This window comes from Ursus maritimus, unplaced genomic scaffold (genome assembly GCF_017311325.1).
Source record: "Ursus maritimus isolate PB19 unplaced genomic scaffold, ASM1731132v1 scaffold_14, whole genome shotgun sequence".
Taxonomy (NCBI): Eukaryota; Metazoa; Chordata; class Mammalia; order Carnivora; family Ursidae; genus Ursus; species Ursus maritimus.
Window position 1 is genome coordinate 19,254,300 of NW_024423786.1, and position 27,779 is coordinate 19,282,078.

At 47.8% G+C, this 27,779-nt stretch overlaps 1 protein-coding gene across 4 annotated transcripts in view; it reads left to right on the plus strand.

Annotated features, from left to right (window-relative positions):
- SHQ1 (SHQ1, H/ACA ribonucleoprotein assembly factor) overlaps window positions 1-27,779 on the plus strand; it is a 326,624-nt gene that overhangs the window by 110,441 nt on the left and 188,404 nt on the right. For all 4 annotated transcript variants that reach the window (XM_040628549.1, XM_040628550.1, XM_040628552.1 and 1 more), the window contains one exon: window positions 23,219-23,329. In XM_040628549.1, the coding sequence (XP_040484483.1) occupies window positions 23,219-23,329 (111 nt within the window). The remainder of the gene's footprint in view (window positions 1-23,218; window positions 23,330-27,779) is intronic.

Genomic DNA, 27,779 nt, shown 5'->3' on the forward strand with positions numbered 1-27,779 from the left:
GGGGGGGGGGGGGGGGCTCAGGGAAGGGGGCTGTGGGTGGACGGGCTGAAACCCTCACTGCCTTTCCTACAGCGCAAGCTGCAGGATCCACCGCCACCTTGTCGTGCTTGGAAACTTGACAGGTGACACGTCCACAGGAGTTGCACCCTTTGCACATAAATCGGCGCGGCGCGGTGTTTGACAAGGAAGAGCAAAGGCACACGCTGCTCTAGCGGGCGGGGAGAGCCGGAGCGCTGCGGCAGCGGACGGCCCCCCACCCGGCGGCGATCGAGGTGCCTTTGCTCCCTCGGGGCCGGGCGTGGGTGGGAGCGCCGGGCGTTTCGGCGCGCCGCAGATCAATGAGGGTGCCTGTTCTCCGTTATGCGAGCCCACCCCCTCTAATCCGCCGCATTGTCCACTGACGTGTCTAATTATGTGTCTTACAACCACAGAACTCCCCCCAGAGCAGCGGGGCCCTTCTGGCGGAATGAGGAGCATGATTGCTCCATCTGTTCCTCGGGCGCCGACGGGAGGCGGCTGGTCTGCGCGGGCGGACTGCGCGTGCGCGCGGGCGGGGCGGGGGTGGGGCGGGGCCGTATGGCCAACAAGCGCAGGTGCCTGGAGAAAGGGGATCCCAGTGGCAGGTGCGGATGCCAAGCTCGCCGCGACGGAGTCTCTGTTTAATTACTGTCGACTGAGGGGGCTGTTTTATTTAAGAATTATAGGAGACAGGTTCAGATGGAGTTCTGAGCCGAGCTCGAGAAGGTACCAGGCTGGAAGCTGCTGGGGAGGGGAGACACCTGCGTCTTTAATTGAGACTGGCATGCTCAGAATTTCCTGATCTGTAAAAGCAATCACCTGGAATACGAGGAGACTCTAAGAGAGAAGTCTGCATGGCCCCCGTCTTTCCCCCTCCTCCCAAGCCGATTAAATTGTTGTTTGGCGAAGCAGATCCCCAAGTCACAGGCATATCGTTCCTCTCCCAGTAACACGGTGTGTGCGGAGATCTGGCTCTAAGGTCCATGAAAGTATCACCTGCAGAGGATGGCACAGAGAAGACGACCAAAAATAGTCTGTCCTTGGAACCAAATGCCGCTATCCGCTTCCATGTGCCCTAGCCCTTTACAGTTTGCAAAGTGCTTCCTTCTGCCTTGCCTGCCTTTTAACAGGGACTGGCAGGGGTGGCCCCACTTTAAAGCAAGGAACCCGAGAGGCACTCAGGCTTTTGTGGGGTGTGCACACAGGGCAGTGGGGCCCCAGGAGTCATGAAAGATCTCAAGAAAGGATGAGCAGGAGGTTGGTCTAGTGGAGGGAGGTTGGGATGGGGTGTATCCCAGGTGGAAGGATGTGATGGGTGAGGGAACCAGATTGCTTGGGATGATAGGGACGGAGGGTAGGGTTAGCCCAGCCACAGGATGGGGAAGCAGCTTATAGAACACCACATTAAAGTTGTATACCCGAACTCAAGTGTGGATCACATAAAGAAAGAGAAAGAAGGGGAAAAAAACCAGTACCACAATAACTGAAAAGCAATTGAATATTTACTGCAGTCCTTTGTGAATTTCATGGTAAAGCAGAGTAAATATTGTAAAGTCTTCTCCAGTGCTCTCTCGCATAACCTCACTCTCTTACCCTCTGTCACTCTTTTATTGTGGTCGCTGCCCCGAAAGAGTCGCCTTTCTCCCTCCAAACTTCCTCAGTCTCTTTCAGACTCTACCCTCACAGCTTCCCTCCCGTCATCCCTCCTTCCTTCTCGCTTTCAGTGGCTGTGATTTGGACCCTACAGTACCTGTCTTCCCTTCCAACAGGAATTCCACTTGCCTTGTGGCTCCTTCCACTTAGATGGGTTAGAGCAGGAGTCGACCAACTAGCACTCAAGGGCCAAGTCCATCCTGTCACCTGTTTTTGTGCAGCCTGCAAATGGACTATGTTTTTAAAATATATATATATTTTAAGCAATTGAAAGGAACTTGTAGAAATTTGTTCTCTCTCTTGTTATATAAGTACCTACATAATAGCTGTGAGTTGGCCTCTTGGCCTACAAAGCCTAAAATACTTTACAATTTGCCTTTTATCAGAACAAGTTTGCCGATCTCCCAGGCTGGGAGAAATGGGATATGGATACTTCTCCAGTAGCGTCTCGGATTCTAGGCCTACAGCTTCTGGGCTTTTCCAAGCCCTCCTGGGGGAGGTTTTGCAGGAAGGTGAGGTGAGAGGGATGAGGCCCCTGCATGACAGTCTGGGGGGAGGGAGAATTTATGGGAAGGGGACAGAGCCTGCTTTTGAAGGAAACCCATCTGCAACTGTCACAGGGGCCAGCCAGGCTGGGGCGAGGTAGGGAGGGGTGGGGGAGGGGGGAGGGGCTTCCATTTACCTGATCGTTTCTAGGACTAGGAATGGTAGAGTTCCACTTCAAGATTCTCTTTCCAAAAGCTGTCATCTTTCTGTGGTTCACCTGGGCCACCTTTCTGTCTGTCTGGCATCTCAGGGAAACCATTCCTGACCTCTGTAATAATGCTGCTTATTCCCTGCCTATCTGAAGGGCTGATATTACCCTGTAATCCCACCATAGAGTTGGACTCACGGCCCAGGTCTGACCAATCAGAATATCCTGTTCCTCTGGCCAGATGTCCCAAGGCCAGCCAATGAAATTCCTCTTCAGAACTTGGGGCAGAGCTACTAGAGATGATGCTTTTTCTTCTCAATTGGTAAACTGGGAGAAAGCTATTTTCGAGCTGTTGATGATTATCTTTGTAATCATGTGGATAAACCTTCCTGGAGAAGGAATATCATATACAAGAAAGCAGAGATGGAGAGAAGGAAAGAGATGGAAAAGAGAGAGAAGGAGACAGAGAGACAGATCTGACATCATTTCAAACTCAGTGTCCAGCCATTCCTGAAGCTAGTTCAAGCCTGGGTCCTTCACTTACCCAAGCCAGTAAATTGCCTTTTTTGAAAAAATTAAGCTGACCTGGGTAGGGTTCTTTTATTCGTATCCAAATGCTTCCCGAGCAACGTAGGGGTTTTACCAGGTCCCTTGGGATGTTGGATGCCGCCCCTTGGCAACACCCCCCTCCGGCCCTTTGTCACATAATTTTCAGAGCCCTTCTGCGCAGACTCTGGACTTAGAGCAAACTGCTTTGGCCCCTGGGGATGTTTGCACAGGTGATACAGGCACAGTGGGGCTTGTCCTCTCTCTTGCAGCTCTTGGAGCCCCTCTGTCATCATAGGAACAAGCCCAGTGTAGGCCGTGGGATGATACATAAAGCCCAGATGGGCTGTCCCAGCTGAGGCCCCATCGCCCAGCCAGCCTTAGCTGCTCTGGAAGCTGACAGTAGCCATAGAATGAGGCTGGCCCAAGAACCACCCAGCTGAGCCCAGCCCAGACTTCCAGCCTGAGGAATTGTGATCTCAAGAAATGATAGAGGTTTTAAAGCACTTCAGTTTTAATGTGGGTTGTTAGGCAACAAAAGCTGATATACATCAAAAAGTGGAAAAGTGATTTTGAAAGGCGATAAAAGAGTGTCTTTTATCCTGGCTAAGGAAAACTAGGAGCTGTAATATGGAGCTTAAACCAATCCTGGCTCTAGACCACCAGTACTTTAGCAAGGGGCTTACTGAATCTGAGCCAAGCCACCCTTGTAGGCTGAGAAGTCCTTTCCTGGCACTGTCACCCAAAGCCTTCCTGGGCAGTACTCACTGCAGTCCTCATGGGCCAGCACAGGACCAGGGATCACATGCACGCCTTACAATTCACAAGTCCTCCTAGTCACGTCCTATAGCTCTGCTAGGAAGAGTCAGAAGGTCGTAGCTTGTTGGACATCTACGGTATTCATAATACAGCAGCCATGTTTTTCTTCTATAGGCCTGACTCCGTATGCTGGTAGTAAGTCTCTCTGACTTAGTACACTTTTATTCTTTTATTAAGGGTGATTTGCTAGATAGATAGAATTTTTCATTTTCTCCTTGTATAAGATAGCTCATATCAAATATTGAAATACTGCTACAACTACTAGGGATGGCTCACATTTACTGAACACTTACTGGCATCACGCTCAGGACAAAGGGATCTTTAGGCCTTATTACCTCGAATCTTCCCTGCAACCCAGGGAGATAGGTGCTGTCCATCCCATTTTACTGATGGGAAAACTTCATCCCTTGCTCAAGCACACAAAGTTCTTCAATGCTGGTGTCATAAGTCAGGGGAAACAGTATGGGCTAGAGAAACTGGGAGACTTCCTGGTGGACACAGTTCACCTGCTTTGAAGACAGAACAGGATTTATCCCCTACCAGCTCTCTTACTTTGGGCATCTTACTAAACTTACTTGGGCCTCAGTTTCTTCTTCTGTAGAATGGGAATCATAATCTCACCTTTCCAGGTGGTTGGGGGAAAGAATTAAATGAGAAATAAAGAGCCCCTAGCACAGCATTAGGCCCACAGTAGGACCTCGATCCTTTTTCCTTTTTCTTCCAGCAGAGGAGACTAGATCATACTGATTCACAGTGATTCTGTCCAAAAGAATGTAAATTCCATGAAAGTGCGAGTTTTTTCCAGTGCTTCTTGAATTGAGTTCTGTATTTCTATGAGACTGTGATTCTGTGAGATGTGACCGGCAGTGACTTCCTAAGGGCGGGTTGGGACCAGGAGGTGGAGGGACTCTAGGAGCAAAGTTTTGCAAGGAGGTGGGGTGGGGGTGGGGGGATCCAGGGTTGTCTCATTCAACAGCTCGCCAGGAGCCAGCCCGCCAGGAGCCAGCCCGCCAGGAGCCAGGCCGAGTGGTTTGCAGAGTTGATAAGAACTCCTCGCAGCTTGGGAAAGCAGCTTATTTGTTGCTGGAGATGCTGGAAGGGGGTCCTAAGAGCCATCAGTGATGCAGCTTCCCCACCCCCTCCCTCCAAGACCCCCCTTGCAAGCTTGTCCTGGCCTCTGCCCGGGAGCCCTCACCCATCTGCACAGTGACCAGGCTTGGAAAGAATCCTTCTCTGATGCCAAGTATCAGCGGGGCTCTCAGAGGGTGTGAATTATTCATCGACAAACCCAGCACCCATCTGTCTCCAGTCGTGCTGCTGGCACGTCCCTGGGCCCAGAAGCTGCCCAGGGCACCTCCACGCTAGGCCTGCCGGTAGGTTCCTCATAATGAAGATTCAGCTGCCCTGAGGCTTTCCCCTTAATTGGAGAGACGGTGGGGGAGCAAGAGGCTCTAAAGTGTGCATTTGAAATCAATTTGCTCCTTGAAGTGGCATGAAAACCAAAGTCGAAGAGATGCCCGCTGTGCAGGGATTTCCCTGGTGCCACTCGGCTCAGTCTCTGCTAATGGCCTGTGTTTAATGGCCCTGTGCATCTTTTGCTCTGAAGAGGTTGGCAGGAGCCATGATGGGGTAGAAGTGGCTTTGTGGGGAATACGGGCCTTGCGGTGGTGGCTTCACCTGCAAGGTGCGGCCTCTGGGAACCGAGGCTGGAGGACGGGGTGGCCACGATCACTTGAGCATGTGTGCTGGCTGCTCAGGGGGGACTGCAAGGGCTCCCCAAGGGGGAGGCAGTAAGTTTGCAGAGATTTTTAAAAAGAGGTGAAGTTGCCGATGAACCCAGCCAGCTTCCTGAAATCTCTGGAGGAAGTGGGTCACGGCTCATCTGTAGGACAAGAGGCTGGATGAAGGCATATGGGTTGGTGGTTATCAAGTCCCTTAATTCTTAGGGGCAAAATGGCTTTTTCCTCTGTTGCTATAGTAAGCCGGGAATTATCTGTGTGCATCTGTAGTGACCAGCAACTGACGTTCAAATCTGCATATCCAGGGTTCAGAACAAATGGGGACCTCACTGGAGGCTATATACCAGAGTAAAGAGTTCCCCAAGAACTAATACCAGTTGCGACTATTGCCATGTAGCAAATCATTTTAAGACATTCATTGGCCCTGCTCTTAGTTTTAGAACCTGACCCTACAGTAAATAGCCTATCAAACATTATAATGTGCCATTATCATATGTGTATATATATTTACATATAATATATAATATACATATATACATATTGTATCCTATATTCATTATATATCATAATGCACCCATATCATATGTAGGGAGATGTATATATTTATATTATATATTTAAAAATAATTTTTAGAATTTGCTTTTGAACTTACTTGGCTATGAATAGTAACTCATTTAATTTACTATTGGTTGCATTTTGTAAGCAGTCATCATGCATACTTAGAAGTTCATGCCAAACAAGGTAACTAAATCACTAATTATTATCAGAGGTAATAAAATCTTTATGAAAACTAAACTTGACAGTGAACAAAGTGGACCTAATTTTGTAGACATTTAATTCAACATTTATTCATTTTGATTTTGCATATTTTTCTAAATATTTCAAGCTGATACCTTTTATTCTTTCCCGGCCTCTAACGTGGTTGTGAGATCTGGACCATGTGGCCGTGGGGTGTATATGTGTGTGTGTGTGTGTGTATGTGTGTGTGTGTGTGTGTGCATCCTAGGGAATAAAACACCCTTGCCTGAGTCGGGGTGAGGGGATGGGGAGCCTGGAGGAGGTGCTGTCAAAGTCTCCAGGCTTCCAGAGTCTTATTTCTCATGGGTCTTATTGGGTGTTCTCTCTCTCTCTCTTTTTTTAAGATTTTATTTATTTATTTGACAGAGAGAGAGACAGCCAGCGAGAGAGGGAACACAAGCAGGGGGAGTGGGAGAGGAAGAAGCAGGCTCCCAGCAGAGCAGGGAGCCCAATACGGGGCTTGATCCCAGGACCCTGGGATCACGCCCTGAACTGAAGGCAGACGCTTAACAACTGAGCCACCCAGGCACCCCTGGCTGTTTCTCTTGACTACAGAAATAAGCTTGGCAGGGTCTGTGCTTAGGTAAGGGGATCTGCCGCTCGTGTGCAAACCAGCACGTCTAGGCGAGGAAGACCTGGAGCAGAGCTGAGTCCTCTAGTGCTCAGAAGTCCAGTGACCCCTGTGGATGCTACCCTCAGGACACAATAGTCCAGAAATAAAGAGGGAAGGCTCGGGACTCTCACCTGGCCTTCAGCGAAGGAAGAGTAAGGAGTTGTTCTCATGCCCAATCTGAAGTGGGGGGAGGTCAAGGGCAGATGGGACATGAGGTTTGTCACCATCACCTTGTCAGTGGCCTCTTCTCGGTTAACATGTTTACCTCTTGGTTCTCAACAGAGGGGAGCATTCAGCACTAGCATGGGGCTGACCGGGTTGTGAGGGGCCCCAGAGAATCATGCCCATGGGTCTCAGTCAGGCCCTGACCACTTTGGGAGTCCAGCAGCTTCCTGGGGACAAAGGAGGGATGAGGGGACTGAGTCTGAAAGGACATTTTCTGCTTGCCAGAAACTGCACCTGTGTTTGCTATTGGCTTCCTAACCTTATGCCTCAAGCAGTCACGTGTTCTCTTCAGCTGCAGAAATGGAAATTCCAGAGAGTTGAAATGATCTAGCCAGAGTGGCAGAGGCAGGATTTGAGCTCAGAGCACTCACACCCAAGCCCTGTTCTGTTTCTTCCACACCTTCCTTGCTCCCCGAATTCCTAGCAATGTTTAGACTCTCAAGAGTATGTTGGTGGAATTTCTGCTCTGCCTCGAAAGTAGATTAGTTGTCCATTCCAGGTAAATTGTTCCTTCCTGAAGCCCAGAAGAGAGAAGTGGTGGGTAGGTCAATGGCTGCCAAGGGGCTTCTTCGTCGGGCGAAGCTGCACAGCAGAAGGGTCAGGTGGGGGCTGAAATCCAGCCCAGGAGTCACCTGCCTGTTGGTCCCCTGGTGTTGGGCTTTGTCAGAGCAGAGAACGGTTGCTTGCTGAGCCCTGCACCCCTGAGACCCCATCCACCAGGTGGGGGCCCCTTTCTAAGTTTCACGGAGGCACTGCTTGGGTTTGGGTTTTTCTGGAGGCAGACCTGGAGAGAGATGCTGGCGTGCAAGCAAGTCTTCTGGGAGGTGATCCCAGGAAGCACTGGGAGGGAGTAAGGAAGACAGGCAAGGGGTGCCAGCTGTTCAGGTGTGCATCACAATGATTATCACTCTGCAATAACAGGGATAACGTTGGGGAGCAGGAGAGAATGTTGCCTGAGTCATCCCTGTGCCCCACTGGTTATCGTGAGGGGTGCTTCCCGGGGCTCCTGCACCGGCCCTGCAGGCCGGCTGTGTGTCGCAGGTGGCAGAAGGCCCTCCTTTAGGCTCCTGGTTGTTTCTGATGAGCTGCTGTGGTGGCAGGTGTGTGCAGAGGGCATCTGCCCAGGGTGGGGATAGCATCCTCCCTAGGCGCCCTCTAGGTGAGCCTGACTTCTGTCCCGCTGGATCTAATCTGCTGAGCTAGTGTCTGTGACCTAGTCCCCATCCATCAACTAAGGTACCCAACGTTGTCCTCCCACAGTCTAAACTAGGATTGCTTCTGGGAAAAAAAAAAAAAAAGCCCAAAACATGCAGCACTGCTAAAACATAATCATGGCACAAAGCCTCCCGACCTTAGAATCAAGTCTGGGATCTGTTCCTAGCTCTGCTGTGTGTGCCTGTGCCCGTGGCCTGGCGTCGTTTTCTGCCTCTTTCTCTGCCTCCCCTCCGCCTCTGGAAGCCCATAAGGAAATCCAGGTTTCCTGGCTTCCCGCCTTCCTGTTTTTATCCTATGGACCTCCGGAGGGTTGGCAGGAGCGGGAGGTGGCCGCCCGGAACTGCTCCAGGCTCCGGAGGGAGGCTTGCCAGGGGGCCGGGACTCGGCTGGGGGTCTGGGGGCTTGTCTGAAAGCCGTGTCTGTCACACAGCTGTGCTTTCTCTTCCCTGGTTTATTTATGGAGGGTGGCCAATGGCAAGGATGGGAGGTTCGAGCCGTACTTGGCACGACCCCCAGCAAAGCTGAATTCTTGCCTCTGCTGCCTCCCCCGACCTCAGATCCACGTCCTTGTCAGCACTCTCCCCAGGCCACCTGGTTCTGCGATTCCACTCGTTCTCCGGGCTTCGGCGTGACCTCAGGAAGCACAGAAGCAGGAGTCTGGCAGAAGTGTAAAGAGTTGATTCAAATCAGAAACCCCCCAACACAGAACTGTGACTATTTCAGTTTCTGTTTCCTCCAGCTCTGTTGCCACTCGTTGTTCACTGGAGGGTTTTGATGTTACTCTCCAGTTACCATTTACCACGTTGGCCTGGAACAGAAACGGCTCCTATGGAGGGGAGGGCTCACCCCTGTTGCTTCATTTGGCACCGCCAGTCTAATGAGGTGTAAATCCCACAGATGCCGCTCGGGGCGGCCGACGTAGTAATTTATATCAATTGGTGTGATTAGAGGGAGCCCTCAATCATCCTGTGGTGTCTCGTCGCAATCTGTCATAGTCCTAATCACATGAGCCTCACCCGCGTTTGTGCCGGAAGAATACACTGCTTTCCTGGGCTCTGCTCAAGGGCCCACCTGTCAGATCGAGGGATGGGCCCAAGGAAGTAAGTCACATTCCTCCCCTTTGCCTGAGAGGCAGCCTGGCCAAGAGGTCCCATGTCTCCCTGTGACCTGTTAGCCTGCCCTCACATGAATTTTCTGGAACACCGGGGGCTCACCCAGGCTTTGGGCCAGAACTGGGCACAATGAGACCCCCATGTGCGGAGCCTCTGGGTCCTGAGCAGAGCCAGAGGCCTAGGAGCCAAGGGGGCCTCTGCCCTCTTTGCCCTCTGCCTTAGTCTCTCCGGGTCAGGCTCTGCCCCAGGTGTCCAGCAATGAGTAAAGCAGACCCACCCTTACCCTCAGGGGATTTCTATTCCAGTCAGGGAGCCAGACTTTCAACCACTAGCTACGTGATGAAGCGGTTAACCAAAGCTGTTAGAAATGCCAAGAGAGAGGCCTATGGAAGGCTGCCTTCGAGTGTTTACAGGCCATCTGACCTAGTCCAGGGAGCTAGGAAGATTCCCTTGAGGAAATGACTTAACTGAGTCCTTAAGTAGAGTAGAAGTGGGGGAGGGGGAGGTTTGTGATTCCATCAAAGGAAGCAGCTGTGTGGCCCAACCATGGGAAGGAACTGGTCTCCGGAGGGTAGCATTACCAGATGGGGCTGGGGAAGAGGAAGAAGCTAATTTCATCTGCCATGTTGGAGACTTAGAACTGTTAAGAAAAATTGTCCAAAACAGAAATAACGGCAAAAAGAAGAACTATAGATTCTTTCAGGGTCGGGCTACAGCGTTATCTACCCGGCCCACCCAAGGATGGCTTAATTCTCTATGGGACCCTGCCTTTGTTTGATTTTGCTGTGTACCGATTTGGGCTGATCTCTGGGAGGTTACGCATAGGTTCGTAGGTGGCTGTCGCCCTGCAGGGAAGCCAGTGGTTTCTGTCCGGTGGAGAAGGTCAGCCGAGCGGTTATCACTTCATCACCCCGAAGGACTTTAAGTCAGTGTTGTTTCTAACGTGAAAGATGAGCACGTAAATGAAACCTTTCTTCTGTACACCTTTTCTGTAACACCTGTCATCAAATGCTGTTTGAACCAGCTCTACCATATCCCTCAATCTCTCATTAATGAGTTAAATAAATGTTTGACACATATTTATTCTTTACCAGTGTAAGAGTTGGGTTTTCAGAAGTTCCTCTCTTGAAGGTACCCCCATGTTTATTGCAGCATTATTTACGGTAGCCAAGACATGAACCCTAAGTGTCCATTTACCAATGAATGGATAAAGAGAATCTGGTATACACACACACACACACAATTGTGTATATATACATTGTGTGTAATACACACAATGGACTATGGTGCAGCCATATAAAAGATGAAAATGCTCCCATCTGTGACAACATGGATGGACCTTGAGGGCATTACGCTAAGTGATATAATCCAGACAGAGAAAGACAAATACTGTATGAGCTCACTTATATGTGGCGTCTAAAAGAACCAAACTTACAGAAGCAGTGAGCAGACTGATGGTTGCCAGGGCGGGAGATGGGGGGAGTAAAATGGGTGATGGTGAGGAGGAGGCACAAACTCTCAGTTACGAGATGCAGAAGCTCTGGATGGTAAGTAAACTTACTGTGGTGACCATTTTGTAACATATACAGATATCCAGTCATTATGTTGTACACCTTAAACTAATACAGTGTACTATGTCAACTACTTCTCAGTAAAACTGGGAAAAAAAAAAAGAGTTGGGTTTTTCTCATTGGGACATTATTCTTTGACAGAACTTTCTCCTGAGAGTGATGAGAAACTGGAGGGTTTTAAGCCAGTGACTGCCAAGATCACGTTTGCCTGTGGACCTAGTGCTAATGTTCTCCTGAGAAAATTAAGAGACTGGCTCCTATTTTTTTTTTTTTTGTCAGATGGGGGGCTTTCCCTTTTGGGACAAATAACCGGTTTGGTTGAGGACCAATCTGCTGTCGTTATCATCAAGTGTAGGTTTATTATAGGGTCCTTCTGCAAACAGAGGAGTTTCTAATCATTGCAGTGTCCATTTTGTTAAGATTTAAAGCTGTGGATAATAATTTATTGTAATGGGATCTAAACTAATGAACTCCACTTACAATTGAAATGTTTTAGAAAGCTTTCTTTTCTCCTGGGTCTCCCCAGGAGGCCGAGCTCCGGCAAAAGTGGAACCACTTTGCCACCGGGCAGATTGCTCATCGAGTGTGTCAAGTGTCAGAAGATGGGGCCATCTCTTTAAAGTGCTTAAAAAAAAAAGAGGGGAAAATACCAGCATTCATTTCCATAAATTATTGAATATGAATTTAAAATCATCTAGTTGGAGAAGTGTTGAAATTACACATGCTAATTGGCTGTGGAGAGCAGAGCAGTAATTGTTGTTTCTGGAGCGTTGGTGGTCAGATGGGGGGGCGGCGTGCAAGGTGGGGCAGCAGCACAGATCCAGGGGGGTTCTCAAGAGGAAAGGCACCAGCAAGGATGCTAGGACCTTCCCTGTGTTATCTCCTTTCATCCTTCTTGCACTCTCTGGGAACCATGATCGCTGAGAGGTTGATTGACCTTCAAGAGGTCATATAGCTAGTAGGCGGCTGAGGTGACTTTTGAATCTAGGTGTTTGGGATTCAGGTGCTAACAAGCCCGCCTGTGATTTGTAAATATTCTTCACTTCCGTTGTCACCGTCTTAGTGTTTATACTCCAGGATGATCAAACCGATAGAGTAGAAAGAGCATGACCACCCCCATCCCCCAGCCCTGCCCTGTAGATTGAATGCCCATCAATTTTAGGCAATTGACAAATAATTACATTGGGAAATTATGATTCCTCCTTCCCTGCCTCTCTGCTTGTATTTTTCCCTTTGTCTTATAAGTATGTATCCTTCAAGTTTTTGCTCAAATATCATCTACTCAGTAGAGTCTTCTATGGCTCTACTACTTAAAATTGCAACCTGCGGGGCCCCTGGGTGGCGCAGTTGGTTAAGCATCTGACTCTTGATTTTGGCTCAGGTTGTGATCTTGGGGTTCTTGAGATCGAGCCCGTGTCTGGCTCTGGGTTCAGTCCCGCTCGTGTTCTCTTTCTCTCTCTCTCTCTTTCTCTCAAATAAATAAATCAATCTTAAAAAAAAAAAAAAATTGCAACCTGCGTGAGCCCTGACTCAGTAGTCTTGTCTATCACCCTTTTTTCTTTTTTTCTTTTTCCCCCCATACCATTTATTAACTTCTAACTTAAAATATCATTTATTTGTTATCTTTATTATTTATTTGTCTTCCCTTAATAGAATTTAAAAATCAAGAAAGCAAGAATCTTTTGTTTTGTTTACTGGTATATTGCTAGTGCTTAGCACAACACCTAGAATGTAATAGGTACTTACTAAATATTTATTGAATGGATGCATGAATGAATACCTATTATATGGCCATTTATAGTTTAATGAAAATCAAAAACCAATGAAGAAGGCAAGCCAATACTGTTGTGCACACCCATCTTCTAAGTGTTTGCATATTTTTTCTTTAATTCTTAATAACAACTCTCATCATCACCATTTTACAGATGAGGAAACTGAGGCCCAAAAGAGTAAAATAACTTGCCCAAGGTTACTCAGCTAGTATGTTTAAAATCCATTCTTCTGTTGAGGGATACATTTCATATAACAAAATACGTCCATATTTGACATACAGTTGACAAGTGGATCCATCATGTGCCCATCACCCAAGCAAGATGTGCAACCTTACCGTCCTCTGGTACAGCTGTCTTATGCTGCTCTGTAGCCAGTCCCCTCCAGCCCCTGGGAGCCCCTGATGTTTTCTGTCCTTATCCTTTCGCTTCTTCTAGAATGTGGTGTAAAATGGAATCATACAGCAGGTACTTATTTATGCTGAGCTCTTTTGCTCAGCATAATAATTATTAGAGCTACGTCCATGTTGCTGTGTGGATCAGCAGTTTATTCCTTTTCTTAGTGCTGAGTAGTATTCGATTCAATGATTATACCACAATGTCTTCATCCATTTGTTTGTTGATGAACACGTGGGTTGTCTTGGCTCTTAGAAAGCTTCTGTGAACATTCAGGTGCAAGTTTCATGTGGGCACGTATCTTCATTTCTCTTGAGTAAACACCTAGAAGTGAAATTGCTACATTGTATGCTCGCTCTCTGTTTAACATGATGAGAAATGGCCACATGGTTTCCCAGTGTTTGCACCACAACCCTTTGCATTCCCACCAGCAGTACAGGAGATATTTTTTTGCTCCCCACCCTCACTGACATTTAGTATGACCAGTCATTTTACCTTGATATTAAACGCTTTAACTTCAAGCATTGGAGTGGGTGTCCAGCATTGTCTCACCATGGCTTGATTTCTCATTTTCCAAATGACTAGTGATATTGAACATTTTTCATGTGCCTCTTGGCCAATAGTACATCTTCTTTGGTGAAGTGTTTGTTCAAATCTTTTGCCCATTTTTAATTGGATGGTCTTTTTATCGAGATTAAAGAATTCTTTTCATATGCTAATTGTTGTGGTCAGATATGTGTAATGCGAATGGCTTTTCATTTCTCCAGTGTGTGGCTGGCCTCTTCATTTCCTAAATGGTGTCAGAACTGTTTTTGAACTAAAGTCTGTCTGCCCTTCTTTCCTTTCCATTTTCTCAAGTAAGGTTCATCTCGAGGAATAAGATGGACAAGTTTGACAAATTTGCCACCCTTGAGGGGAAAGAAAAGAAAGAGAAAAGAAAAAAGAAAAGAAAAAAAGAGAAATCATAAAGAATAACCAAAATAGCCAGAGGAAAAACAAAATCTTGGCCTGTGTTTGTTCAGAGGGTTCAGAAACAAATTACCCTAATGGGAGTCTGAGGGAGGTAGAGAGAAAGTTAATCACTAACCCAGGCTCAGCGTTATTTTAATTAAGCATAATAAGAATAATGAAATTATGCACCTCCTAGGATTTATGGCTTAGCTATTTGTATGGCACCAAGAGGATTTCAGGAACAAATAGAAATGATGGAATCCCAGGGACTACTCCTGTCTCGCTAGATTGCCCTTCCACACCTGCACGGGGTGCTGTGATGAGTGGACGCAGCAGCTCCGGGTGGGGGCTCGGGAGCCCTGGTGTGGGATGTGGGGCAGGCTCTCCATTCCCTGGGCCCTAGTCTCCTCAAATAGGGAGGATTTGATACAGCAATGTGCTATTGAATGCTTAACGCCTAATAAATGCCTCTCCTCCCCCCCTCAAAAGTACATATATATGTATACATGTACTCACACATATTGCCTATTTATTTTACATTTTACTAATATTAGTGATATATACTGAGCAATTTAGTACAAATAAATATTCTATGTAATTATAGTATATAAATATACTATACAATTTAGTATAAATTAAACAGAGAATATTATACATTCCACATAGCCAGATGATTTTCACAAAATGCTTTTGTTGATGTTTGCCCAACGCCCATATCAGTAGCCAAGCAGCAGTTGCAACTGACAAATGGATGCAACTCCAACATGAATATTGGTTGATAATTTCGCTTATGTTAAAGAGTAAGATGGAAGCGCAACAGTGAAGACATTCATTTTCATCAGTGGCATGAGTGACTTTGCTGAGCTGGATAGCAGTGTTTGAATACTGCAAGAACTTTCCTTGATTTTTGTGCCATTAACAACGTAACATCTATATATACAATGCACTTAATTACTGACATTTTCTCAATCACTTTCGGAAGTCTAGACCATCAGCACAACAATAGATCAAGCTCCGAATTAAAGTGTTTGCCAATGTCTGTGACATGTGTAAATAAATACACGTGCCTTGACCTAACTTACGCTACCAATGTGATGTCACTGAATGGGGACCTGGGACGAGATGTGCAGTGGTGGCACCATTCAGTGGTTTATCTCCTATGCAGACACATGATAGTAAAATACTTAGGAAGGGGTGGTTTTGAGTGTGTATTGCCTTTATTTTTAATATAATTTATTTAATAAGAGCTTGTGTAATTGACTGTTTGATAATGACGGCGCTTGTTGACTATTTCCCAGTCAGCTCTCAGGTATGTGTGCGCCCATGGCAGCACAGCACTGGTTTGAGGAGATCCAATCCGGTGTCTGCTGTCAGGTGAGATTTCCAAAAATGGCCCGAGTTTCAGACCTTTCCTCTCCAGAGTCACTGTCTCTCCCTGCCAGGGACAGGCCTGCTCGCATTCTGAGAGGAGCAGGTGTGTAGTGAGGTGTCCGTCTGCTTGGGCTCCCATAACACAATACCACAGACTGGGTTACTTAAGCCACAGAAATTTATTTTTCAGTTCTGGAGGCTGGAGGTCCAAGATCAAGGTGCCTGCAGCGTTGGTTTCTGGTGAGGGCTCTCCTCCCGGCTTGCAGATGGCTGCCTTCCCACTGTGTCCTCACGTGGCCTTTCCCCTGTGCACCACACTCCTGTGTCTCTTCTTCTTTTAGTAAGGACACCAGTCCTATTAGATGGGGACCCCACCATGATGACGTCGCTTAACTTTAATTAGCTCTTTAAAGGCCCTGCCTCTGAACACAGTGTCCTCAGAGGTGAGGGCTTCAACATACAAAGTTGTGGGGCACACAATTCAGTCCCTAACAAGTGCTCTCCATTCCGCTGGGGGAGAGGAATAGAAACAGAGAGGTAATGAGAGAGTACTTGATGCCAGGGGTAGGTCTGGGGGCTCCTTTCTTGGGGTCTGCAGGGTTTGGTCAGGGCCAGTGGCTGGCCAGAGAGGAGAGAGTGTAAAGACCAAGGCAGGGCTGAGAACCCAAGCCTGAGGGGAGACAGGGCAGTGCCCGTGGCTCTCCCACTGTGCTATGGCTAGGACCCTTGCCATTGGAGCCCTGTCACTCTGAATGGGCGGTGAACACAGCAGCCAGGACCATGGACACTGAGCCAGGCTTCCTGGGATTCAAGTCCCAGCTGCACCATGTACTAGCTGGGTAACCTTGGGCAAGGGACTGACCCTCTCTGTATCAGTGTTTCCATCTAAAGAGTGCAAATAATACTAGTACCTTCCTCCAGGGTGGCATTGAAGTAGATGAAGAAAGAGATATATTTATAACCAGAATATAGACTATAGCTATACGTGAACGTGGCATTGTGAGTGATATATCAGGGTTAGCAATCACAGCTGCAATTATAGTCTGTTTCCCTCTCTCAAGTGTGTGTCTTTGAGCGGATGGATCCCTTGTCTTGTCTGTCTTTGAACCCTCTGCCCCTAGCACCGTATCTGGCACTTACTAGATATCCAGTACGTGTGCTGAATTACAAATAAATACCAAAGGGTATTGGAGTGATTAAAGAGTCAGGAAACAAGAATATTCATTCATAAATGGAATCATCCAATTATTTAATCATCCATTCATTTAACCAATAATTTTTAACAGCTTTATTGAAATAGAATTCACATAGCATACAATTCACCTGTTAAAGTGTACAATTCAGTAGTTTTTGGCATATTCAGAGTTGTGCATCCATCACCACCATCAATTTTAGAACATTTCATCACTGTGAAAAGAAACCCAACACCTATGAGCAGGCATATTCATTTTCCGCCGGTGTCCCAGCCCCGGGCAATCACCCGTCAACTTTCTGTTCTCTATACATTTGCCTCTTCTCAATATTCCGTATGAGTAGGATTATGTAGTGTGTGGTTTTTATGGTGTAGCAGGTATTGGTACAAGTAATTTTCAAACATCTTCGGAACACTGTGAGATAAACCAGAGAACCCGTCATAAAAGTCTTACAGTCTAGAAGACTCGTGTTCAGGGGCGCCTGGTGGCTCCGTCGGTTGAGTGCCTCACTCTCAGTTTTGGCTCAGGTCATGATCTCAGGGTCGTGAGATCGAACCCCATGTGCTCAGTATGGAGCTGCTTGAGATTCTCTCTCCCTCTGCCTCCGCCCCTCCCCGTGCTTGCTGTCAATCTCTCTCTAAAATAAGTAAATAAATAAAATACTTAAAAATTTTAAAAAAGAGAAGACACGTGTTCAGATAAAGAACTGTACACGATCGCTCTTAGCAACTGGTTCATAATAACCCCAAACTAGAAACAGTCCCATCAGTTATGAATGGTTAAACAAACTGTGGTCTATCCGTGCAATAGAATACTATTTGTCAATATAAAGGAACAAAATACTAATACACAATAACAACATGAATGGATTTCAAAATCCTTATGCCAACTGCAAGAAGTCAAACACAAAAGACAAACTACTGTGTGATTCCAGTTGTATGAAACTCTAAAAAAGGCAGAACTCTAGTGACATGAAGCATATTAGTGGTTGCCTGGGGCTGGGAGTCATGGGAGAAGCCCAGCTACAAAGGGCCTCGGAGGTGCTTCTGTGGTGAGTGCTCTCTCTACCCTGCTTGTGGTGGTGATGACCCCGCTGTGTAGAATTACGGAAATTCAAGCACTGTACTTAAAATAGGTGAATTTCATTTTACTTAAATAAAAAACAAAACAAACAAAAAAAGATGTGTAATCTATAAGCCACTATTTATTAACTGGTACTTAATAAGGGCCAAATACTGTAAGAACTTCACAGTATTATCTTTTAATTCTCACATTAACTGAATAGGTTAGATGCTAGCAGCTACGGACTGAATTATGTCCCCCTCAAAAATTCATATGTTGACGTAACCTCCTATGGTAATCCGAGATGGAGCCTGTGGGAAGGAATTAGGGTTCAATTAGGTCATGAGAGTGGGGTACCCATGTGAGATTAGTGCCTTTCTAAAAAGAGAAAGAAACAAGATCTTTCTCTCCATGTGTGTGCACATAGGAAAGGCCACGTGAGGACACAGCAAGAGGGTAGCCATCTTCGAGCCAGGAAGGGAGCTCTCACCAGAACCCAGCCAGGCTGACAGACACCCTGATCTTGGACTTCCAGCCTCCAGAACTATGAGAAAGTAAATTTCTGTTGTTTCAGTCACCCAGTCTGTGGCATTCTGTTATGACAGCCAGAGCTAAGACACTGCAATAATTCCTATTTTACAGAAGAAGAAATTGAGGCACGGAGAAGTTGCTCTTTTGTCAAGCATATCTGGAATCTATTCAGACTTGTGCTGACCATTCCCTAATTTCCTTGAAGAACCACCCCTTTCCCCACTGTCAGTGAATGTACGGAGGAGGCGATTCCATCCCCAACTGAGACTTAAAGCTCGTGACTTGGCCCAAGCCAATCAGTTCATCAGAATCCTCTGACCCCGGGGATTGGCCCAGGGTTTAGCAGAGACCCCATAGGGCCACAGAAACATAACACAACTTCTACTGGAACTGTTAGGGCTGAGACACCTTCCTAATGCACAGGATCCTACGAGGACATGGGGCTGGAACTGTGGCAGGCGTGTTTCCCATGAAGGGAAACCGCAACTAGGATGGGCCAACAGTCTGCAAGCAGAGCTGGAAGAGATGGAGAGGGAGAAAACAGATCTGAGCCCCTGGATCAGACCAGATCCAATGCCGGGCTATCCCTGGGTTCTTCAGTTATGCCACCAGTAAAGTCCCTTTTCTGCTTAATTCAAGGGTGTACATTCAAGGTCACACAGCTAATATGTGCCCAGGGAGCATGGGTTCAAGCCCAGTTCTCATTACACTGTGCCCACTCTTTTAGCCATTGAGCTCTAGAGGAGGAGAGAAGAGAGAGGGGTGTGCATGGTGCAGGAGGATGGCAACTCGGGAAGGTTCTGCAACTCTGGGAAACTAGAGCAGAGATTTGGTGTTAGCCCCACCTGACGCCTGGCTCTGCCACTGTGAACTGTGTCTGTGACAAGGTACCCCATCCCCTGGAGACTCAGTTTCTCCCTCTGTAAAATGGGGATAATGAAACATCTACCCCAGAGAAGGATCACAAGATTTATGCAAGATAATGAAGAAAAAATACTCGGCACTGCATTTAGGAAGCCCCCCCCCAGTAACTACTGTTATTGACTTTGAACCCCCAGACCACCCATTAGTGGTCTGATTACAATGTGAATATTTCGTCTTGTGTTGTTTTTACTGAAGGAGATTGAAATTTTTGAATTATTGTAATGATTTTAGCAAGACCAGCCTCCTCTCTGGAAGTTTCGAATTAAAAGGCTGCAAGGATCAGAGGGTAAGATGGTCCATGCCCCAGTCTTCTCCCTCAATTTTCATTCCTCCTGGAACACACTTAATGGATCTGCCCTGCTCTGAAAAACCTGAACTGTTTGGCTTCAGAGAGAGGCAGAGAAAGTCCCAAGGGTCAGAGCATCCTGCTTCCAAACACCACCCCTGGGAGAGCCCTGGGCAGGAGAGGCAGCGTGGACAGAGTGGCTTCTCCTCAGCTCCGCCCACCTGCCCTGCGTCTCTAGGGGGCCCCCCGGACCTCTGCGTGAGGCTGTCTGTGCTGTGGACTGCCACAGCTCCTTCGTTGTGGCTGCCCCTGGGGACTCTCGGGGGTGGCTCTCTGTCCGTCCGGGACCTGGCTCTGCATCCTGCCTCTCCCACTGCGAAGTTCTGGGACAAGTGAATTCATCGCTTAAGCCCCGATTTTCTCGCGTGCCAGATGGGGAGAACACTATCAGGCGTCGGGGTCACTTAGGAGATGAGACTTCTGTCTGGCCTTACAGTCTCCTCTCCCTTCCTCCCCTTCTTTGCTTCCTCTGCTCACAGTGTGCTCCCCAGACCAGCCACAGACGCTGCAGGGAGCTTGTTGGGGGCAGAGGGAGAGACCCCAGTTCTGCTGAGTCGCACACGAGGGCGCTGGGCTCAGCAGGCTCTCCTCGGGATTCCGAGGACATCAATATGGCAGAATTGTCCTTGCTAAATCTCTGTATTCTCATCTCGGCTCAGCCCTGTTATGTGACCAAAAAGGGGTTTCCTAGCCCCTCAGGCCATATTCGGGTCTCTTTGTTCTGCCCACAGCACATCTAGGACTTAAATTTTTAAAAACACTTTTAGTTATTTCTTATTTTACTATTTGCTGAACAAATAAATAAATCTATAGTGATTTATGAACAATGCCTTCCCATTATGGTTCCGAGCATACGCACTGAGACCGGACGCCAGGGTGCAAATCCTGGCTCGCCCGTCGACTTGCTGCGTGGCTTCCATCACCTCTCTGTGCCGCCTTCATTCTCTCTGAGGCAAAATGAGGCCAATGATAGTAGATACACACAGGGTGTTGGGAGGATTAAAGGAGTTAACCCATATGAAGTGCTTAGGTCGGGTCAGGGCGCGTTTTAGCAACTAAGTATTTCACATTCTCTTGTTTATTCCTCTTACCTTATCAATGAGATAGGCATTACTGTTGGCCCATTTCACAGATAAGAAAATCAAGGTTCCAAGCGTTAAGTAGCTTGCTGAAAGTCCTCACCCGGCTAGGAAATGATCAAGCTAGGATTGCCGCTGAGTCCCAAAGCCTGGTTCTGCTGTCTCCCTTCTAGCAGACAGAAGGCTCAACAAGAGTATTCCACAGATTCCTGTAAAAACCTGCTGATTGAGGCTGCACTGTTGTCTGCGTTCCAGACTGACCCATGGTCCGAGTGGTGGGTTTACTTTACGAAAAAAAATGAAATAGGAAGACGCACGCTCTGTCAGCTGTCTAGCCCACCTGCGGGGATGGGTCTGGGTGGACAGAATTAGCTTCATTTGTGTCTCATTTCCCAAGGTTGATGTTTGACAGTATCTTCCCATCTTTACACATCTGGGTGGGAATTAAAGATGAGTATGTGTAGTGCGGTGAGTCCAGCAGCAGACCCCGGGACGCCCTTGGAGCCCTGGACACCGTGACCCAACGCCTGGGAAGTGAGTGGTCAAGGTGGGTGTTCTAAGGAGCGGTATTTTATCGAGGACAAAGGGCCCGCCTTTAGGCCTCAGCATTATGATCCCTTTAAGACCAAACCAGCAGCGATGTATTTCAGCGTGCAGACACCGGAAAGGAGAGTGTCTCAAGGCCAGGTCATCCCCAGGAGGGGACAGCACACAGCCCGACAAGGTCATGACCAGGGGATGTTTACCTTGTGATTCAGTTATCACAGGCCCCATGGGCTCTCAAACTCCATCCTGCCTGTTGCAGCATTCCCGGGAGGCCGACAACAGCCAACCAAGCGAACCGAAGAGCTTTCACTTCCTGGCACCTGCTGCCCACCTGGCTGTCAGGGCCATGCTTCTGACCCTCACTGCTCATCCACCCTGGTGACAGGCACTTTCCCGATGAGAAACCGAGGCGCACGAGGTCACGTGACCCGCTCAAGCTCCCACAGCTCCTCGGTGGCAGAGTTGGGATTTTTAACCTGGTTGATCTGGCTCCCAGGCCAATGCCAAGTGATTCGGTGACAACAAGGAATAGAAATGTCCAGTGGATGGGAACTTTGTCGCTCCCTGTGAGGAAGAGACACAGCCCAGAGTCGCAAACTGTGGACGCAAGTCTAATCTGCCTGCGGAGTTGTTTTGTTTGGCCTGAAGAGAGGTTTTTTCTTTGTTTTTTTTTTAAATGTTTGAATTCATTACCAACTTTTAGAAACAGGGAGTGTTCCTACAGAATGCAGATTTCTGGCTTCTCTTGCAAAGCAGATGTGGGAGCAGTCAGCTGCAGCCGAGGACGGCTGCCCTCTTTAGAGGGCACAGGAGCCTTCCAGAGTGCTATCCTGCACCCCGCCTGGGCCTGCCCTGTGGGAAGTCGAATAACCCCACGGCCACAGCGGGAGGCCAGATCCAGTAAAGGGAGCTTCTCGGAGGCCAACGCGTACGGTTACCAGCCTGTCACATCTTAATGAGGATGTTAGCTTGCTCCGGCTGCCGTAGCCACGTACCACAGGCTGGGTGACTTACGTGGTAGAACTGTATTTCCTCTCAGTTCTGGGGGTGCCAGAAGTCCAACGTCAGGGTGCTGGCAGGGTTGGTTTCATCTGAGGTCTCCGCTTGGCTTGCAGATGGCTGCCTCCTCCCTGTGTCTTCACATGGCCTGGCCTCTGTGTGTGTCTGTGTGCTTATCTCTTCTTATAAGGACACCGGTCATAGTGGATTAAGACCCACACTAACAACCTCGTGTTAACCTGATTACCTCCTTAAAGACCCTCTCTCCAAACACAGTCACATTCTGAGGTGCTGCAGGTTAGGTGTTCAATATTCAAATTTGTGTGGGGACACAATCTAGCCCACGACAATCAGATATTGATTGTCTCCCACAGGGACAAACCCACTTTTGTAGAGTCCAAAGCTTAAACCACGTTGGAGGGCTTCTTGATAATGAAGAATCTACAGTTATGAATGTAAAATTAGGTGCAGGGAGCAGAGCTGCTGGTGTCCTGCCCGTGTCCCACAGGTCCTGGTGTTTTAGTATGTTCCAGCCATTTCTGCTGCCAGGACCTCTTTCTTTCTCCGAAGCCTCTTGCCCACCAGCAGTGCTGGGGAGATAACTCCTACCACCCCCCAACCCAGAAGCCCTCAGCCAGTGGCTCTCTCACGCCCGAGGTGGGACGGCTCTGGGGCCCTATTTGTACCCTGTGTGTTAACCGTGTCTTTATTTTCTATGCTGCCAATGTTTTGACATCTGGGACCTTGCTGACCCTGGTGGGATTGGGCCTCCCAGGGTTAGCCAAATAGAAAAATGAAAAAAACCAAAAACCTCATCATGGAGTGTATCTTTCAAATGCAAACTTATCAGTCCAGAGCCCATACCCCCAACCACCTCCTTTACTGGGTTCTGATGCTCCAGGCCACTACCCACTGTTCATGTGCCCTAACCCCCTAAGGGCCAGGTACCAGACAGCTAGGGACAGCCATATGTCCCAGAGCCCACCGGGATTATTCAAACCGGCCCGGCATAGCCTGCTTATCCTGCCTCACCCTTTCTTTCCTGCAGAAACCACAATAAGGGCTCTGCACAGTTCCCCCATCCTCCGCCTCCTGACCGAAGCTGGTGCTTGCCCGTGTGGCCCATCACGGCGTGCTGTGCCCTGTCCTCTTGGGAACCGTGAGTGACAAGCTGTCCTTTCCATACCTAAATAATAATAAAACTTGTATTTTAAAGCAGTCTGTCCCCCAAAGGCCCCCATGGGATTAAGCTCCAGGTGCTCACTCAGGGAGCTGACCTGTGCTGGCCGACTGCCCTTGCCGGTCGCCTTTCCCACTTGCCGGCCAGGGTTTCCTCCCAAGTAACCCAAGTGTGCCCTTGTCCCTGTCCCGGGGGACCAAATTAAGTCAGCACAAATGGGAATGTTGATGTTTGATACAGGGAGGAAGTCAAAGTAGAGATGGTGGCCTTAACTGATGGCTGTTGCAGTGTCTCACACTGGCAAATTTCACCAAATTGTTGTGGTCGCACGAACGCGCTGTAAGGGCTCTTGGAGGGCCCTGCTGCTCAGACTTCACAAACTCACCATGAAGCTGCCTCCTGATGAGGACCTCAGCTCCGCGAGTTCCAGGACAGTGCTCAGCCCATGGCTGGCACATAGCAGGTGTCCTGTGAATAATGGGTTAGTGGACGAGTAGCCTAACAGGGTATGCCACTGGGCAGAGCAGACTTGGTGTGCCCACCCTTCCCTGAGTGGTGCTTGGAGGGGCAGCCTTTAAATCCTTTTTTAAATCCTCTTCTTGAAGGCTTCCACTAGTGGTAGCTGAGCTTCCTTCAAAGGGACATGATTATTTTTTTCTTTAAAAAGGCAAATACTTTCATTCCTATAGATCTACACCCTGTAGTATCCTTTAGAACCACTTTGCAGTTTGCTGATCTGCTCTCGTATGGCCTATGTGGTTTCACTCCCAGATGGTGATTCTGTCTTCCTTATTCCCAAGTTCTTTGGGGTGCTGGGGTGGATAGGCAGGACATCTTGCCCCTCCTTCCCCTCCCCCACCCCGCCCAGGGAGCAGTATATATGTTATTGACTAATATATGGTGTGGAGCTGCACAGACCCGGTTGGAGGCCCCTCCACTCCCTGGCAGAGAGATTTGGGGCAGGTTACTTACACTCCTGAGCCTCAGTTTTCTCATCTGTAAAATGGGGATAATACTCGCAACCACCTTCTAGATTAATGTGAAGAGTCAATAACATAATGCGTGCACAATATCTGATCCATAGTTAGAGCTCAGCAAGGGGATACCATCTATGGGAAATACAATACTATGTCCAGAGACCGTTAACCCCATCGGGCTGTGTTTCAGTGCTATCCACAGGCCTGGGGCAGCATGGAGTGGATTCTACAGGTGACATTTTACCAGTCTCTGGGAACTTGTGAGGCAGATGGCAATGCTTTAACGTGAACAAAGCACCATAAATGATGTGCTTTGTTTCCTGTGAGGTGGCTTCCTGGTGCACCAGGCCCCTCCTTCCTAAACAGTGGGCTTCCTGAGGGAAACAGCCCCTCCTGTGGTCAGTCCATCAATTACGTATTGTTGGCCTGGGCTGTACTCTTTACCACCAACAGCTTCTGGTAACACAGAGAGGTAAACTTAATGGAGGATCTGTAGGAACAGAGAGGCAGAGGAAGGAAGAGAGACCAAGGGAGCGAGAGCGAGAGAGCAACAGAGAGCTCTCTTGGCAAGCTAGGTACGATGAGGAGGTAGTCTGTTGGAAACTATTTACAGCGATGAGAAATGTATGTGAAGTACAGAAACAAAGGAAGAGAAAGTGAACCAGGGGGAGCGTGAAGAAGAAAGGAGCAAAAGAGAGCAGAAGTACAGGAAAAGGGCACACGAATCCAGCAGGATCTGATCTGAGGACAGCCAAAGCCTGGAGATGGAGTAAATAACAGAATCCTTAGGCACACTTAACTGTTTTCCTCTGTTCCTGTGTCTGTGGCAGACATCACTAATCAATCACAGCATCCTTTCACATGAGCCTCAGAGTCCTCAGTCAGAGAGCCAGGTTATCATGACTCATCCACTAGAGTCAGTGTTTGCGTTGAAACCCTCTCCCTAAATGTCACACATTTAGGGAGAAGGCTTAGATTAGAAGAGCAGAGCAAGGCACAGAGGACACAAGAGCAGTAGGTAAGAGGCGTTAGAACTGGCACGTTCCTGGGTGAAGGACAGAAGAATGGGCTCTTCACAGTCCCAGAGACTGAAGCTCTGTCTCCAGCCCTGCTCCACTTGCCAGGCTGTCCATCTCTCTGACAGGCAAGTAGAGAGATAAAGGGGCCACACTGAAACCAGATCCTCAGAGTTGTGTATATGAAATCTGAGAAGATGGAGCATAGGGAGAAAAGGACTTGTTCCAGTCATTTTCAGCAGTGCTTGCAAAACAGTAGGTGCTCAATAAAAAATTGGAAGAATTGAACAAGGAATGCTCAGCAGTGGTAAATACAGGGGAAAGAACCATTCCTTCACCACTGGGGGGAGTGGTGCACCCTTTCTGAAGGGTGCAACGGGCCTACCTAAAACCTTAAAAATGTGTAGAACTTTTGACCTAGAAATCCTATTTCTAAGAGTTTATCCAAAGGAAATAGACCATGGAAGTGCACAGCATCTTATTTCAAACATGTTCATTTCAGTGTTGTTTTTAATATTGCAAAAATAGTGAAAGCAACCTACATGTCCAACAGCAGGGGATCAGTTAAAAAAATAGTGATATATTCAGGAGATGGAAGGAAGACTACCTAGATGTTCCATGGGATGCTGTGTAGGAATGACGTGTGACTGTGTTTACGATACATCACCAGTGAGTAGAGCAACTTACAAGAAAGCAAGTACTTTATGAAAAAAGAATTAAATATATTGATGTGCACTAAGCAACACTGGAAGTATATTGGCCAAAACATTGAAAAATGTTTTTCTATAGGTCCTTGGATAATAGATGGTGGTGATTTTTTTCTTTCTACTTTTCTATATTAAAGTTTTTTCTAGAATAAACAAATTACTTTGATAATAATGCAAATGTTTAAGAGTGATTGACAGGGGCATATATATATATATATATATACCTGGTCATTTTACACTGAGATCTGCACATATCCACATCATATATGTGACTCTTTAGATGTTTGAACTCTTTGGGCTACTTAATAATAACAATACAGAAATACCTAATATTTAATAGACATGAACACTAAGTAGGTAAGTACTAGGTATTACAGTAAGCTGTTTTCGTATTTGCCTCTTGTAATGTCATAGGAGACCGAGGAGGGAGGCTCTGCTTCTCTCTCCATTTTAGACCTGATTTAACTGAGCAGAAGCATGAGTTACCCAGGGCCTCCCAGCCGCTGAGGGGTGGGGGCAGGACTCGAAGGCAGGCAGATGTCTCTAGAACCCTCACTTTCCACCTCCTTGCTACATTGCTCCCAGCAAAGCAAAATCTCAGCCAGAAATTTTTGGAATTCTAAGATCGAACCAAGGGGTATTAAGAAATCCCATCCACAATCGTTTTGAGAGCCCCAAATTAAACTAGATTCACATTTTTGTGTATGTGTGTGAGTTCCTGTCAGGACAAAAAAAAAATGAGGGAATTAAAGTGTCTTGAAAAGATTCCTTTTTATAATTAAGCCTTCCTTGCCTGCTTTCCGTTACCCACGCTGACACATTACAGCAATAAACGGTGTCGGAGCGTCGCGGAGGCTCCTGTGTTGTGTCAGGGTGTGAAGGATGAGAGATCTCGCCCAGGCAGCTCCCTGGATTCATCGGCGGTTTTCTGGGTCCCGCATACACATCCTTAAAGTTGCCCACTGCACTGGAGATCCACTTGGCTACACGCATTTTTCCGTCTCTGAGTGGCATCTGTAGTTCTGGTATCTCCCTGAAGCAACTGGGAGGAAACTGGGCCTGAAGGGTGGACAGATGGAGGAAAATCCTCGCTGCCATCGGAGCTGATCCCTGCGATGGCTCGTCTCCTCTTGAACAAAGCAGAGCAGCCACGGAGGGAAGGCCACTCTGCTAGCGCCCTGCTCAGGGCAGCCTCTTCTGGAAACTGGGGCTTCTTCAATCAAAAGTGAGGGGTCAGAGGCTGTATTTGGGAACTGGGCAATGTATGGCCGCAGGCTTGCCAGGCGGGAGCATTCATGGGCCCAGAGGGAAAGAACTGTGAAGGAAGGAAAGAAGGGGGGCTTCAAATCCTGACGTTCACCCTCATGAGCCATGTGACCTTGGACAAGGCACTCACTTCTCTGACCTTCAGTTTCTTTATTGACAGAATGAGAAATGCTTGTATCCTCACTTCCCTTCCCTTGGTTTCTTCTGTACTCACCTCTCCCCTCCCTTCCTTCCTCTTCCTCCTTTCCTCCTCCCCCTCTTCTTCTTCTTCTTCCCCTCCTCCTCCTTCTTCTTTTTCCTCCCCTTCCTCTCCTTCTCCTCCTCCCCCTCCTCCTCCTTCTTCTCCCTCTTCTTCTCCCTCTCACCCTCTCCTCACCTCCTCCCCCTCCCCCTTCTTCTCCTCCTACTTCTTTTTCCTCCTCTTCCTTTCCTCCTCCTCCTCCCCCTCTTCTTCTTCTTCTCT